Source organism: Aedes aegypti, chromosome 3 (genome assembly GCF_002204515.2).
Source record: "Aedes aegypti strain LVP_AGWG chromosome 3, AaegL5.0 Primary Assembly, whole genome shotgun sequence".
In the NCBI taxonomy this organism is placed as follows: Eukaryota; Metazoa; Arthropoda; class Insecta; order Diptera; family Culicidae; genus Aedes; species Aedes aegypti.
In genome coordinates this window covers 264143235-264157029 of record NC_035109.1, presented here as the reverse complement: position 1 = coordinate 264157029, position 13795 = coordinate 264143235, and the positions used below count along the sequence as shown (strand labels likewise).

The 13795-nt window shown below is 42.5% G+C and overlaps 1 protein-coding gene and 1 long non-coding RNA gene across 3 annotated transcripts in view; one reads left to right on the top strand and one right to left on the bottom strand.

Moving 5' to 3' along the window:
• Positions 1 to 13795, top strand: part of LOC23687671 (protein argonaute-2) — a 55464-nt gene that overhangs the window by 33717 nt on the left and 7952 nt on the right. Inside the window, exon 2 of the mRNA XM_011494700.2 lies at positions 1972 to 3135. Coding sequence (XP_011493002.2) covers positions 1972 to 3135 — 1164 coding nt within the window. The remainder of the gene's footprint in view (positions 1 to 1971; positions 3136 to 13795) is intronic.
• On the bottom strand, positions 8129 to 9930 carry LOC110679279. 2 transcript variants are annotated; one of them, XR_002502355.1, is made up of 3 exons: positions 9514 to 9930; positions 9228 to 9446; positions 8129 to 9168 (listed from the first exon to the last, which is right to left on the bottom strand). It is a non-coding gene; the product is annotated as an uncharacterized LOC110679279 (long non-coding RNA). The 2 variants fall into 2 exon arrangements; XR_002502356.1 differs by having other exon boundaries at positions 8129 to 9165.

Genomic DNA, 13795 nt, shown 5'->3' with positions numbered 1-13795 from the left:
TGCTTAATTTCGGTTCGCAGTTCTGAGATGGCCGTTGTAAGCGAAGTAAGAGGCGATTTTTCGTCAACTTGATTAGAAATCATTCGAAAATGGGAGTTCTCGAAAAGCTCAGCACAATATCGCACAACCATGACAGGTTTTTTAATTCGATACGAAATATGACTGCATCGCTCTAGTAACCCCCGAGCATTCATTCAAGTGGAAGAATCCACCACAGTAGCCACGGCAAATTACAACGTCGATGCCGTTTATGGCTTTTGAGCACTTTTCGCAATTTTTAGCCATCCTGAAGCGCCTACGCGTATGTGACCTTTGAAGTTTTATGGCACTAAAAAGCTCAGATCAGCAAAACAGCGGTAGTTTACATCATTTGCCGGCAGATGTCGCTTCAGAAAAAAAGCGACGACGTGGGGGTAGTGAGTTTTTGCTGAGTAAAACAATACACAAATCGAGTCACTAGATAAATTTGATGAAATATCACTACGATGCGTCACACGGACACTAAAATACACGCACTAAGCTAGCACGACGAACAGGTAGCACGGTATAGTCAAACGGCGATTTTACGCATTCAATTTCACGAAATATCGAACGAAAAATTTCAAGACCGTAAACATTTGCATATACACATTAACAGTGTTGCCAAAATTCAAAATTTGTCCGCTACGTCGCACTAGTGTGCATGAAACTTTTACTTTTGTTTTGCTAATATCTCAGGAGCATGTCTATTTAGAAAAAAGTTTTTCGAAGTTAGTTGTTCACTAGCTCAAGGACTATCATTATTCTTGGCAAGAGATTCGAGTTTTTTCCACCAGGTGGCGCTAGTAGGCATAAAAGTTTTGTTCTGCGGATATTTCAGGATCATGACCTCTTAGAAAGATGGCGTCTTCGGCAAAGTTGTTTAGTAGCTCAAGAGCTATCATTGTTCAAGCCAAGAGATTTGAGATTTTGAAGTAATGATAGCCCTGGAGCTAGTGAACAACTTTGCCGAAGACGACATTTTTATGAGTGGTCAGGATTCTGAGATATCTCCAAAACAAAAGTTTCATGTACACTAGCGCCACATGATGGAAAAACCTCGAATCTTAAATCTTTGTCTTAAATAATGATAGCCCTTGGCTTATTAAACATCTTTTTCAAAACTCCATCTTTCTAAATGGGCAGGCTATTGAGATATCTGGAAAAGGTCTATGCTCACTAGAGCTGCTCGGTGCCAAAATTTTGAATCAACTGCCTCCAACAATGATAGTCCTTGAGCTGCTGAACGACTTGGCCGAAGACGCCAGCTTTCTAAGTAGTCAGGTTTCTGAAATATTAAAATTAAAGTTACATGCTCACTAGTGCCGCCTGGTGGCAAAATCTCGAATTTTTTGGTTCAAATAATGATAGCCCTTGAGCTACTGAACAATTTTGCCGAGTTCATTAGATCCATCTGAGCTGAGATATTTGCAAAACAAAACTTTCATGTACACTAGCGTCGCCTAGTGGGGGAATTCCGAAGCTGAATATAATCGCCGTGTGAAAGTCCTTGATATCCTATGCAACTTTGTCGAATATATATTTTTTTCTATATTTTATCTAGATCGCGAGGTATTTCATGTTGAACATGAAAAACAAAATACAAGGCGCGACAACCAAGGTTAATTATGGATTTTAGGCAAAATAAATCAAAATTTGGTCCAAAAATACCGTTAAAAAGTGTCCGGCTTTCGAAGAGCGTCCGGCAATTCAATGTAGCACGGTATCTCAAGAAAAAATGAAGCGCACCAAAAAGGGATCTCACAATGCAAGCAATAAGGCTCCTGCACGTGAGGCTACAGTACGTGTACACTGTACAGTAACTCTAGCTGGAATTATCTTGAAGTTTGTTTCATCCTATGTATATCTTTTCACCATAATGCAACATTGTTTAAATATAGGGGAGCCAAAATTTAACAATAACGCCAAATTTCATATTTCTCTCTATTGCAGTTCAAGAAATCCATTTACGTCAAACCAGACCGACCGGACGATATTGGAAGCAACCATGAGCTGTGGTACGGTCTGTTCCAGTCGGCCCTGTTGGGCGCCAGGCCATTCTTGAACATCGATGTTTCCCACAAGGCATTCCCAACCGGTGGGCCAGTTCTCAGAATATTGGTCGACATGAATCGGGGACAAGTTCCGGATCGAGTTACGGACTGGATGAGCAGAGATCTTCACGATTTCCTCAAAGGCATGGAGCTTTCGTACACGGGACCGGACGGAGTTTCCAAACTTTTCAAATATAATTCTATTAAAAGCCCGGCGAATCAGCAAAAATTCAAGCTTGAAAATGGCACTGAAATGACCATTGATCAATACTTCCGGTCGAAGAACAAACAACTTCGGTATCCTTCTCTGCCGGTTCTACATGTTGGAAGCCTCGTGCGCAACGTAATGCTGCCGATTGAACTGTGCAGTATTCCGCCAGGACAGGCCCTCAACAAGAAACACCCGGATCAATGCACTCAGTTCATAATTAGGAAGTCGGCCACCGATACCGCAACCCGAAAGCGCAAAATCATGGATTTGTTCAACCAGATCGGCTACAACAATGCTCCAACCATCAAAGAATTTGGAGTGAGCGTCGGAAATAACTTCGAAACGGTTGACGGCCGTATATTGGATCCTCCTGAGCTGTCCTACCGCAATGACCGTAGGGTAAAACCAATGAGGGGAGTTTGGCGGGCTGACAACATGAACTTCATAATCCCGAGTACGGAGATTACAAGACGGGAATTGAGTTGGACAATATTGAACCTGGACGGCAGAACTCGTCCAGATGCCATCGACGAGTTTGGACGTAACATTTATCAGATGTCCCTAAAGCAGGGTGTCCAACTACAGCAGTTCAGCATGAAGAACAATTTCTATGAACCTAGAGATATGAGATTCGCCGTGAAGGATCTGGACAACATTTTTGATGAGCTCAAAAAGCGCAAAATTGATTTGGTGTTTGTGGTAATTCCATCCCCGGGAAGAGACGGCGACGTGTACGCCAAAGTTAAGCAAAAGGCAGAACTTTGCGTTGGGCTGCTCACCCAATGTATCAAGAGCTTCACATTGGATAAGAAACGAGGCGATATGAGCACCATCAGCAATATTTGGCTCAAGGTAAGTTTTGTTGGGTTCAGTCTCAATAGCATCATCAATAGGAGGTGGTACCGAAAATTTAACTTTGTTGGAAAACTTGGGGGATTAACCTGCAAATGGTAGCTAAGAATGTTACAAACTTTTGGATGGGATGGAAAAACTAATGTAATTAGAAGTTTTTTTTTCATTTTGATTGATCTAAAACTCTTCGCTTTTTCATACAACGCACTTCCTCTTTTCGAGATAAACTTTACAGTAATATCACGCCAGGATCTGGAAACATACCCGGTAGCAAAACTGCTCACAAGTGGCTTTTTCAAAACATGTTTGATAAACTCAAATCTCTTCTGGAGCAGAACATCTGCTCCTGGAGATTTGAATGGAGCAAAACTATTAAGGCCGCACGGGACGTCATCATAATCACCCTATCCATTTCAAGAAGCAAATCTCAAGAACCACTCCATATATCGATGCGAAAATGTATCACTATGATTCTAAATATGTAGTGCCCAACCCGATACATTTTCAGCTTCATCGGTTCACTAAACCTCGAGTTTTGCTTCCACAAAGTTTTGATGATAATTGTTAGAGTGAGACGAAAGATAGGGAAAATAACACGGTCTCCCGTATCGCCTTAAGCGCCCATTGAATCGATTCAGTAGTTACGATACTGCGAGCCAAAGCCAAAAATTCGTAACTAAATGAAAAAAAACTTTGGTTCATCCATAGATGCTATGTCCACACATCCGGAGAATTGTTTATTGAATAAACATTCTGAAACTGTTACCGTGATGCTACCATATTGGACTACATAAATGCATGTTATGCAACCTTGGCTGAAGTAGAATTATTCAAAATACTAACCAACTAAAATTTATTTCGCAAAATATGTTTAAAATCTCAATGAGCGAAATTAGGAGCGCGCGCGCAATATGGGTACTTTACGGTATAAGGTTTTGAAGTTTTGAAATTTACATGTACACGACGAAACACGGTTCAAATGTACAACTTGAAATTGAAACTGCGAAAAGAAACCAAGTGCTTCGGTAGGGGTCGGTCGAAATCGACTCCCCATTCGCTAGATGGGCGCTTCAACATACAAGCTGCCTATCTAATTAACTGTGCGGTTCTTCTTCTTCTGTCGGGTGTGGGATCACTGCGTCCATTTTTTAGGACTATTGTGGTATATACCCTATTACTCTATGTACACAATGTGTTCCAGTAGCAAATGTGCCTCCGGAATACTTTGCGCATTTGACTGAACTTTGAACCATCTGCCATTGATGGGCAGAAGTCCTAGGTTGCAGTGTTGTAGTTCCCCCAATCTGGCGTGATCAGCCTAATAAAGCTAACCACCTCCCTGGGGGATGCGTTCCAAATATCAGCTGGCTGTAAGTAGTGCTTGCCAAATATTTTGAACCTACGATGGATGTGTGCACTGCAAGAGCAGAGAAGGTGTTGTGAGGTTTCGTCCGTCTCGTCACAGAAACGGCAATTTGTGTTTTGGACGACACCGATCTTGTATAAATGGTATCTGCTTGGGCAGTGACCAGTTATTAGACCGATGTATGTTCTGAGATCCCTTTTGTTGAGACCTATAAGTTTTTGAGTTTGTGTCGTGTTTATTGTTACGAACCTTTTGGACTGATTCGCATTGGAAACTGTATTCCAATTTGATGTATTTGACCGAACAACCAATTGTTCAATTCCGTGTTTAGTGCAGAGTTTGAAATGCCAAGGAATGGCTCTGGACCAATGAACATATTGGTTGATCCATTCCTTGCTAGCTGATCGGCAATTTCGTTACCCTCTAGACCCGTATGTCCTGGGATCCAATATAGTTTAACTCGATTGCGTTCAGCTAGGGATTTCAGTGCAAGAATGCATTCCCACACAAGTTTTGAGTTGCAAGTGAAAGCCTTCAAAGATTGAAGCGCTGCTTGACTATCAGAGAAAATACAGATGGTGGCATGTCTGTAATTTCTTTTCAGACACAGCTGCGCACATTCCTTGATTGCATAGACTTCTGCTTGAAATACTGTAGGCCACTGTCCAAGAGAGACAGAGATTTTGGTTTTCGGTCCGTATACTCCAGACCCTGTCAAATTATTCATTTTTGAACCATCTGTGTAGAATTTAATAGATCTCGGTGAAATGGTGGGTCCACCTCCTTCCCATTCCTCACGAGAAGGAAAGACCACCGTGAATGGCGAGTCATAGTTTACCACTTTTTCCATCCAGTCACTACATTTTTCAACAATAGGATTTATCGAAAATTCGTTTAATATACTGAGGTGACCTGTTAAGTCCCCTGACAGTAAGACGGTTGATCGTTTTAGCCTAAGAGCACTTTTCTCAGCATCCAGCTTTATGAATTGATCCAGCCGGGGCAGATTGAGTATAGCATCTAGGGCAAACGAGGGGGTATTACGAACTGCACCGGTTATGGCAATACAGGCAGTACGTTGAATTTTGTTCAGCTTAGCTCTAGCCGTAGCTTCCTTTGTCTTAGGCCAAATTTTTAAATTAAAGTTTAAACATGATATAGCCATTATTTGAGCGGGAAAAATTGCTAAAGTAGTTACAGTAACATGCTCTTTCGTGTTATTAAATAAAAACAAGATTTCATTAAAAATTTTAGGACCCAATTTTGCCTTCTTTCCTACGTTGGCATTATAACTAACATTTTCATCGACGATTTTTCCGTCTTTTGATCACCAAATCTTCTTTTAAGTAGCACTATTTGAATTTTTAATATCTTCATTTATGCCAAACGTCCATTATGCCAAATGACCATTATGCGAAATGACCATTATGCCAAACGAATTTATGCCAAACGGGTTAATATGAGCAACGGTCTCTCTACCGTAATCTATCCTATCTCGTCGGACGACGACCACGCACTAATTTTCCTGACCAATAAGTGACTGGTAGGTAGCGAATTGGTCAAGATACCGATGTCTAAAAATAACATCTCTCTCGATTTGATGTATACATGTACACGGCGATGTATGTATCAAATGTACATCTCATACATCTGAAGGAAGTTTAGACTGCGAAATGATGATTCCATGTGCTTTGGGGGTAATCGAGTTCAGTTCGCCTTCAAACGTCGGGGTCTCTCAACTCCGCAGCTTGTAGGTTGAAGCGCTCATCTAGCGAGTAGGGAGTCGTGGGTTCGATCCCCACCGGAGCACGTGGCGGTAATGAAGGATGGCGTTAATCTGGATGATTCAGCGAAGGTTCGTCTCCTATTAAGAAGCCTTAGCGTGAACGTGCATGACAAGTACGTGGACTTCATGTTACCGAAGCATTACCGTGAGTTTTCGTTTGCGGACACCGTCTCCAAGTTGAAGCAGCTGTTCGGAATGAGAACCACGTTATTCAGCAAGCGGTATCAATGTTTTCAAATAACGAAGAAAGCGGAAGAGGATTACGTGACCTATGCAGCGATAGTCAACAAACGATCCGAGGATTTCGAGTTGAACCATATCACAGTCGATCAATTCAAATATATAATTTTCATCTGCGGATTAAGATCGCCGAAGGAAGCTGACATCAGAACCAGATTACTTCCAACACTAGAAGCAGACGGAGAAGGCGAGTGCAAGTTAGACACCCTCATCAACGAATGTCAACGGTTGCAGAATTTGAAACACGACACCGCCTTGATCGAGCGGAAATCATCAATTGCAGCAAAAGTCTGTGCAGTCAAACAGAAGAAGCGACAATCCAATCAATCTGCTCAATCGAACAAGGACAACAAACATTCGCGCGTTCCAAGAACACCATGCTGGCAGTGTGGTGGCATGCACTTTGTTCGTGATTGCCCTTTTTGCGAATCATACATGCAAATCCTGCAACAAAGTTGGGCATAAGGAAGGCTACTGCAGCTGCATTTCTGTGAAGCCCAACCCAGGATCCAAGAAACACAAAGGTAAAAAGAAATCGAGCGTCAATGGCATTTTTGCGGTTAATCGGTTCAGCAGCGAAATCAGGAGGAAGTTCGCGAACGTCAACATCTGTGGCGTGAAGATCAAGCTTCAGTTAGATACAGCATCTGAAATCATCCACATTTCAAGACAAACCTGAGAGAAACTTGGATCACGGGATTTGAAACCAACAACAAGCGAATCTAATAGGAGAGCTTACCTGTTCCATCAAGTTTGAAAACATCATCAAAGACGGTACCTGCTTCGTGACAAACCACCCTAATCTAAATTTGTTCTAGATTGGATTGAACTTTTTGAACTATGGTCTAAACGGGTCTACCCCGTTTGGCATTCAGTCGTTTGGTATAAAGCCGTTTGGCATAACAGTTGTTTGGCATAATAGTCGTTTGGCATAATAGTCGTTTGGCATAATTTGAAAAACGAAGTTACTGCAGTGTTAAGTAATATGCGGAACCATAAGATGCGTCATAAAATGTCATGTTCCTTTTTTTTCAAACGGCAGGGAATAACTTAGGTGTTGGATACATTTTTGTTAAAAATGCGCTGTAATATCCCGGACATAATGACCTCGGAAAACATGTATGCTGCAATTCCAAAAGAGCTTCATTGGATATTGGTTTCCTTGAAAAATGAAGATTAGAAGTATGTCCTATCAATAACTGACAACGGAATGAACGATCGTGAGCAGTTTATTCACACCCCTTAATGGAAGGAATTTGATCAAATTCAATGTTTTTCACAATTATGCCAAATGGCACTATGCCAAACAGCTATTATGCCAAACGACTGTATGCCAAACGGGGTAGACCCGGTCTAAACCTCTATCGGTGATCTGTAGAAAAATACAAGCTACGCAGCCACCGATCCAGAACTACAAAAAAGCTTTTCCGAACGTGTTCAAGAATACCATCGGACATTGTAAAAATACGAAAGTGAAGCTGTACCTGAAACAAAATGCACGTCCCGAGTACAAGCCGAAACGTCCAGTTCCGTTCACATCCATCACGAAGGTTGATGCCGAATTGGATCGTCTGGAGCAAGCGGAAATCATCACACCCGTAGATTTTTCGCCATGGGGAACGGCCTAATGTTATGTTACTGTGAAGAAGCCTAATGAGAAGGTGTGACAATTTTCCCTTATTGTGTTTAATTTGCCAACTCCCGAGGGGAAAAGCTTCGAGAAGGATATAACGCTTTAAAACTCGGGTAGTGCCTCAATGGAATATATGACCAACAGTACTACAAACAGAAAGTGGTCCTCCCGGCGTCGGTGCACCTTCTAATAAAACTCTTGGTTCAGATTGACGGATAAGGCCGGCTAGCCACTGTTTGCATAGTGCACTAGCGCCAATGGAACCAAAAAAATGACTCAATCAAAAGATAACGGCAAGGTAGAAATTAGAGCTACCATGGAACGTAACATTTAATATCTCATACTTCTATTTTCGCAAACCTTCGATCTACCGGTACAATGTTTCAAACTTATGCTAGGTTCTCATTGCTACTCACTAACAGTATCGTTGGGGGCCCCGTGCTGCTACCATCGATGCATTCTGCTCCACGTTGGCTTCGTCGCACACCACCGGGTGCTACACGACCAGGAAGGCCTTCACCCGATCGCTGCGTTGCACTTTGCTGCACCGCGGCTGTCGCGCTACAACTGTTGGTGATACGGCCACCGTGGCTTGTCACACCGTTGTTGAGAGCTCGAGAATGTACCACGTCCCAGTCGCACTAGGGTTGCAACAAGTTGTACGTGCGGGTTGTCGCGCTGCCTGCTCAATGTTGTCGCAGGTGGATGCACCTTTGATGCAATTTGGTCATGATCTCTCTCGACTGGCGCTCGTGTAGGACCTTCCTCCCAGAATTTGACCGGCTGACGGAAAGCGTGCAGGTAGCTGGGGTGCTGAGCGATGAGAACGTCGCGTGGAGTGCAGTGCCTATTTGAGCCTGCAAATACAAGGCCCTCTGATGAGGCGATTGGCGTTAGCCCATCGATAGGAAATTGCATTGATGGGTCGTTTTACCTGATGAAGGCCTTTTTTATGCTGTCTTGAGTGGGACTTCTGCCACAAAACGGTCCAGGTCGAATTTGATGCTGCTGAAAGACCACATGCAAGTATAAACTAGTGCTCTATGCTGACGCAAGTGATTGGTTACCTATTATTGGCAGTGTCCGTGCTCTGGGATAATCTACGGTAAACCGGATTTTGAACCATCCACCTGGCGTCTGATAACTCGTCGATCATGCAATGACACCTAGTAGAGCACAATTAGGGATGGGTAGCTTGGCAAACATTGTTTGAATTACCTCTATTGTTCGCCCTAGTAGAATTAGATCCCTCTTGAGCACGTGGATCAGGGCCAAACTGTTGGATGCTATTTGCAGATAAAGGTGGTTGTTAGAGGTCATTTTAATCTATTAGAGCTCATACTTGGGATTTACCTGCAAGTATTTGACGTTCTCACCGATAACGGAGTATTTAATCGCACTATTGAACACTTAGTTCACTTCGGAGCATGCACTTTTTGGTAAACTTTTGGATCATTGCTCATGCGACCGCACGCCGGCTTCGATAGTGGTACAATGGGGCTGCATTGTTCGTAGCCTGTGATGAGTTTCGATGGTCAAGGCTTCAGTATGTGTAACCTTGACCGTGATGAAAGGCGACGAGAGAGATTTTGCTGGTAGGTATTTTGAAACATTTCAGCTGCTTTATTGGTATTAATCTTTACACACCGAGAAAATTTGGGCGCATTTCATCGACATAATCTCAATGATGTAACAAAGGTACGCATCTGTGCCGACTATTCCACCGGATTAAACGCAGCGTTGGCAGCGAACAATTACCCTTTGCCAGTACCGGACGACATTCTCACCAAGTTGAACGGATGCAAGTTCTTCAGCATCATCGATTTATCTGATGTAAGGTACCCCGGGGCAAGTGGGACATAAAAAAACGATAGTTCAAACAAATTGTTCAGAATAATTTTCAAATGTCAATATTTTGCGAATCCAACAACACGGTCACACTTTGGCAACATATTTGATGGTGTGTGCATGAATTTGTGAAAACCTTAGAAGAAAGATGTACAATGAGTTATTAGACGCAGTTGCCTCGCTAAACGGGGCAAGTGGGACACATACAGTTTCTTACGTAAAACCACATCAGTAAGTCAACCGTTGCAATAATAGAATTGATAAATCATAGATATTTTATTCTGAGTACATATTTGATGTACATAAGGGATCGACCATAAAATACGTAACGTTTTAGGAAGAAACCCTACATTTAATAATAAGTCACAACGCATTTAATTTTAACTGGAAATTTCTCACAAAAAGAGTAAAGAGGTATAAACATGTTCAAAATATATCATATGTAAGTAATCTATCGAAATACAGCAAGTAAACTTTCAATAATTGACGATTTTTTTTCAGCAATTATTTAATGTAAGATTTTTTTTTTTTTTTTTGATAAAAATCATTTGTTTGAATGTGTTAATGCTACTCTCTAAGAAAATGTTTGAAACGTGTAGGAAAAGTTTTAATTCAGGTGCTTTTTTTAATAGGTCCCACTTACCCCGGGTATTAAGATATTTTGGGGTAAGTTTGATCATGAGCAATTCTCGCTGAAACGCCATCGGCACCCATCGTTAGAATGGCAATTTTATGTCACTGATCGCTAGTTTTTTATAAAACTTAAGGGTAGTCCTTTCTGTTTTCTCAAATTGGTGGACCCCTCGTACGCCAGCTAGCTGAACAGTTTGCGAAAAAGCCCATTTTTTGATAAATCTTGGGTATTTCTTCACGTGGTATGTCTCATATTTCGCTTGGAAGTGAAAAAATCTGGCGGCCATCTTGGATTTGGACGTCATCTTAATTTTAAGTAGAAGAATGGATCAATGCACGAGTTCACTAATTTGACGTTTGAGCGGTGCCGAATTCACTAGTTGCCATGGTCACGTAAATAACACGGCACCGCTCAAACATCAAATAGTGAACTCGTGCATCGGTCCATGATAGCACTCAGCATGTCGAATTTAGTGGCTACCGTGGCTACCAATAAAAAAAGGTTACGTATACTCTTCTTTTTATTATTCTTCATTTTTCTGGGGTGAAGTTTGTCCCCGGAGCTTTTCAACAATTGATGAACGGTATGATAGCAGACCTCGAAGGAGTTGAATTATTTCTTGACGACACTATTGTATTCAGCAAAACAGAAATAGAGCATCATCAGTGCCTCGAAGCTCTTTTTAAACGCCTGGAGGAGTACGGTTTTCATCTTCGCGAAGAAAAATGCAGCGTTCTGGGTCACATTGTTGATGAAAATGGACTACGCCCGGATCCATCGAAGATTGAAGCAATCTCCAAGAAGCCTGCCCCAACCGACATTACCAGTTTGCGGTCATTCCTAGGTGTTATGAATTATTATTCAAAATTTGTGAAGAAAATGCCCCAACTACGACGTCCTTTCGATGCATTACTGAAGAAGGATGTCCGGTTCGTTTGGTTCTCAGCGTGTCAACATTCGTTCGATAAGATCAAGGAAATTCTGCACTCGGATTTGCTGCTCACTCGCTACGATCCGAAACAGGAAATCATCATCGCAGCAGACGCATCAAAATCAGGAATCGGTGCAGTTGCCATGTATCGTTTCTCAGATGGTAACCTGAAAGCAATCGCTCATGCCTCGCGAACGCTGACGCAAGCTGAAGCCGGTTACAGCCAAATTGAAAAAGAAGGTCTAGCGTTGGTTTTTGCAGTAATCAAATTCCACCGGATGATTTTGGGCAGGAAGTTTACGCTGCAAACCGACCATCATACTGCAACGATGGGCGCTGACTCTCTTATGCTACGACTTTGAGATTGAATATGTTTCAACTACACAGTTTGGCTATGCGGATGTACTATCAAGGCTGATCAACAATCACACGAAACCTGACGAGGATTTCATTATTGCTGCTGTTCAACTGGAAGAAGATATTGAAGTTCCGTTAGACGAAGCTGTCGGAATACTGCCAATAACTTTCAACATGATAGCCCAGATAGCCGTAGCGGTAAACGCGCAGCTATTCAGCAAGACCAAGTTGAGGGTCGTGGGTTCGAATCCCACTGGTCGAGGATCTTTTAGGGTTGGAAATTTTCTCGACTTCCCAGGGCATAGAGTATCTTCGTACCTGCCACACGATATACACATGCAAAAATGGTCATTGGCATAGTAGACTGGCCCTTAAACAAAAAAGTTGTAAAACTCAACGGGGCACCCCCTAGATATGAGCCTTAGAGTAGGAAAATCGCTCTCTCAAAATTTCAGCTCAATTGGTTGCTCCACCAGCTGGCGCATTCGATTTGAAGTTTGTATGGGATATTCGTCTCAAATATATTGAAAATTGATCCTATGTCGCTGTTTCGTTCCGTATACTTATTGTTCGCGTTCAAATAAGCCCAGAATGACAAATACACTAGTTGATACCTTAACGAACATAATTGCAGAAGGTTGTATCTAGATTTAATCTCATTTTCATTACTCTTTCAGTTGTTGAAAGTTAGGCATAGATCAGCACTCCCGTACAGTCACTTATATGCATGCGACATGTGCCTCAGCTCGCCCAGCGTCATAGGTGGCTATGATGCGCTTAGTGGCTACCTCCAAGCTTTAATGGCTGCTTGGGCACGTCAGGAGTTAATCATCAATATTAACCTCCTTTTCCCGAGCAGCCTAGATAGCCGTGTAGTGTCGGTAGCGGTTGTTTCAACTGGCTAAGAATTAACACTACGGATTGCCTGTTCCGGTGGTAAAAGTCCACCTCACAGGTGACCCCTAATTTATGGTGTGATGCGTACCGTGCCTAAGAATGAATGGTTAGGGGGGTCTAAATAAAACCTAACCGCAAACGGAGCCTGTGGGGTACCAGGGCGCCCTCCACAGTATTGAGTCCTTCCTGTGCTACCCGGAGCAATGGTGCAGGTGACCTTGTGTTTCTCCGAGATAATCGGCTGCCCTTCTTCAGTCTCTATCTTGAGGCTTAATAAGGGTGGGATTATGAATATGTTGACATTTAATTTAAATTATCACCTATATGGATTCGCATTATGCGTTTTACACAGTGTATTCTGTGCTCTTTCGCCTTTGGCGACTTTAAATAGATACCGATCTGGTTTTTTCGTTGCTGGTCTTTTTCGTGCTGAGATTGCAAAAAGCTTAATCCTGCCTAGTTTGGGTAGTGGCTACGGTTAGGTTAGCTCAGATCAATCTTCAGCATAAAAGAACAGCAACGATCAATCTTTGCAGACTCATGCAAAATGGTGCAGCCCAAGTGGCGCTAGTTCAAGAACCCTACTTTCGTAGAAGGAACTTCTATCTAGGTAACCTTGTGGACCCAGTTTTTGCTACTTTTAGCAAGCTTGAAATGGCAAACTCGCGCTCCATGCCCCGCGCATGCGTGCTCGTTAATAAAGCAATCGTTGCTACACTCATTTCTGAGTTAACTACCAGAGATGTATGTGCTGTCACAATCGATGTTTCTGTTAGTGACCTCAACAGGAAATACGTCTATTATTCGGTATATTTACCACATGATGAACCATCCCCAACGGATGACTTCAAACGAGTTGTCGTACACTGCGTAACAAAAGGCCTTCCGCTGATTGTGGGCAGTGATGCCAATGCTCATCACATCATCTGGGGCAGCTCGGATATCAATTTGAGAGGCTCCAGTCTGAT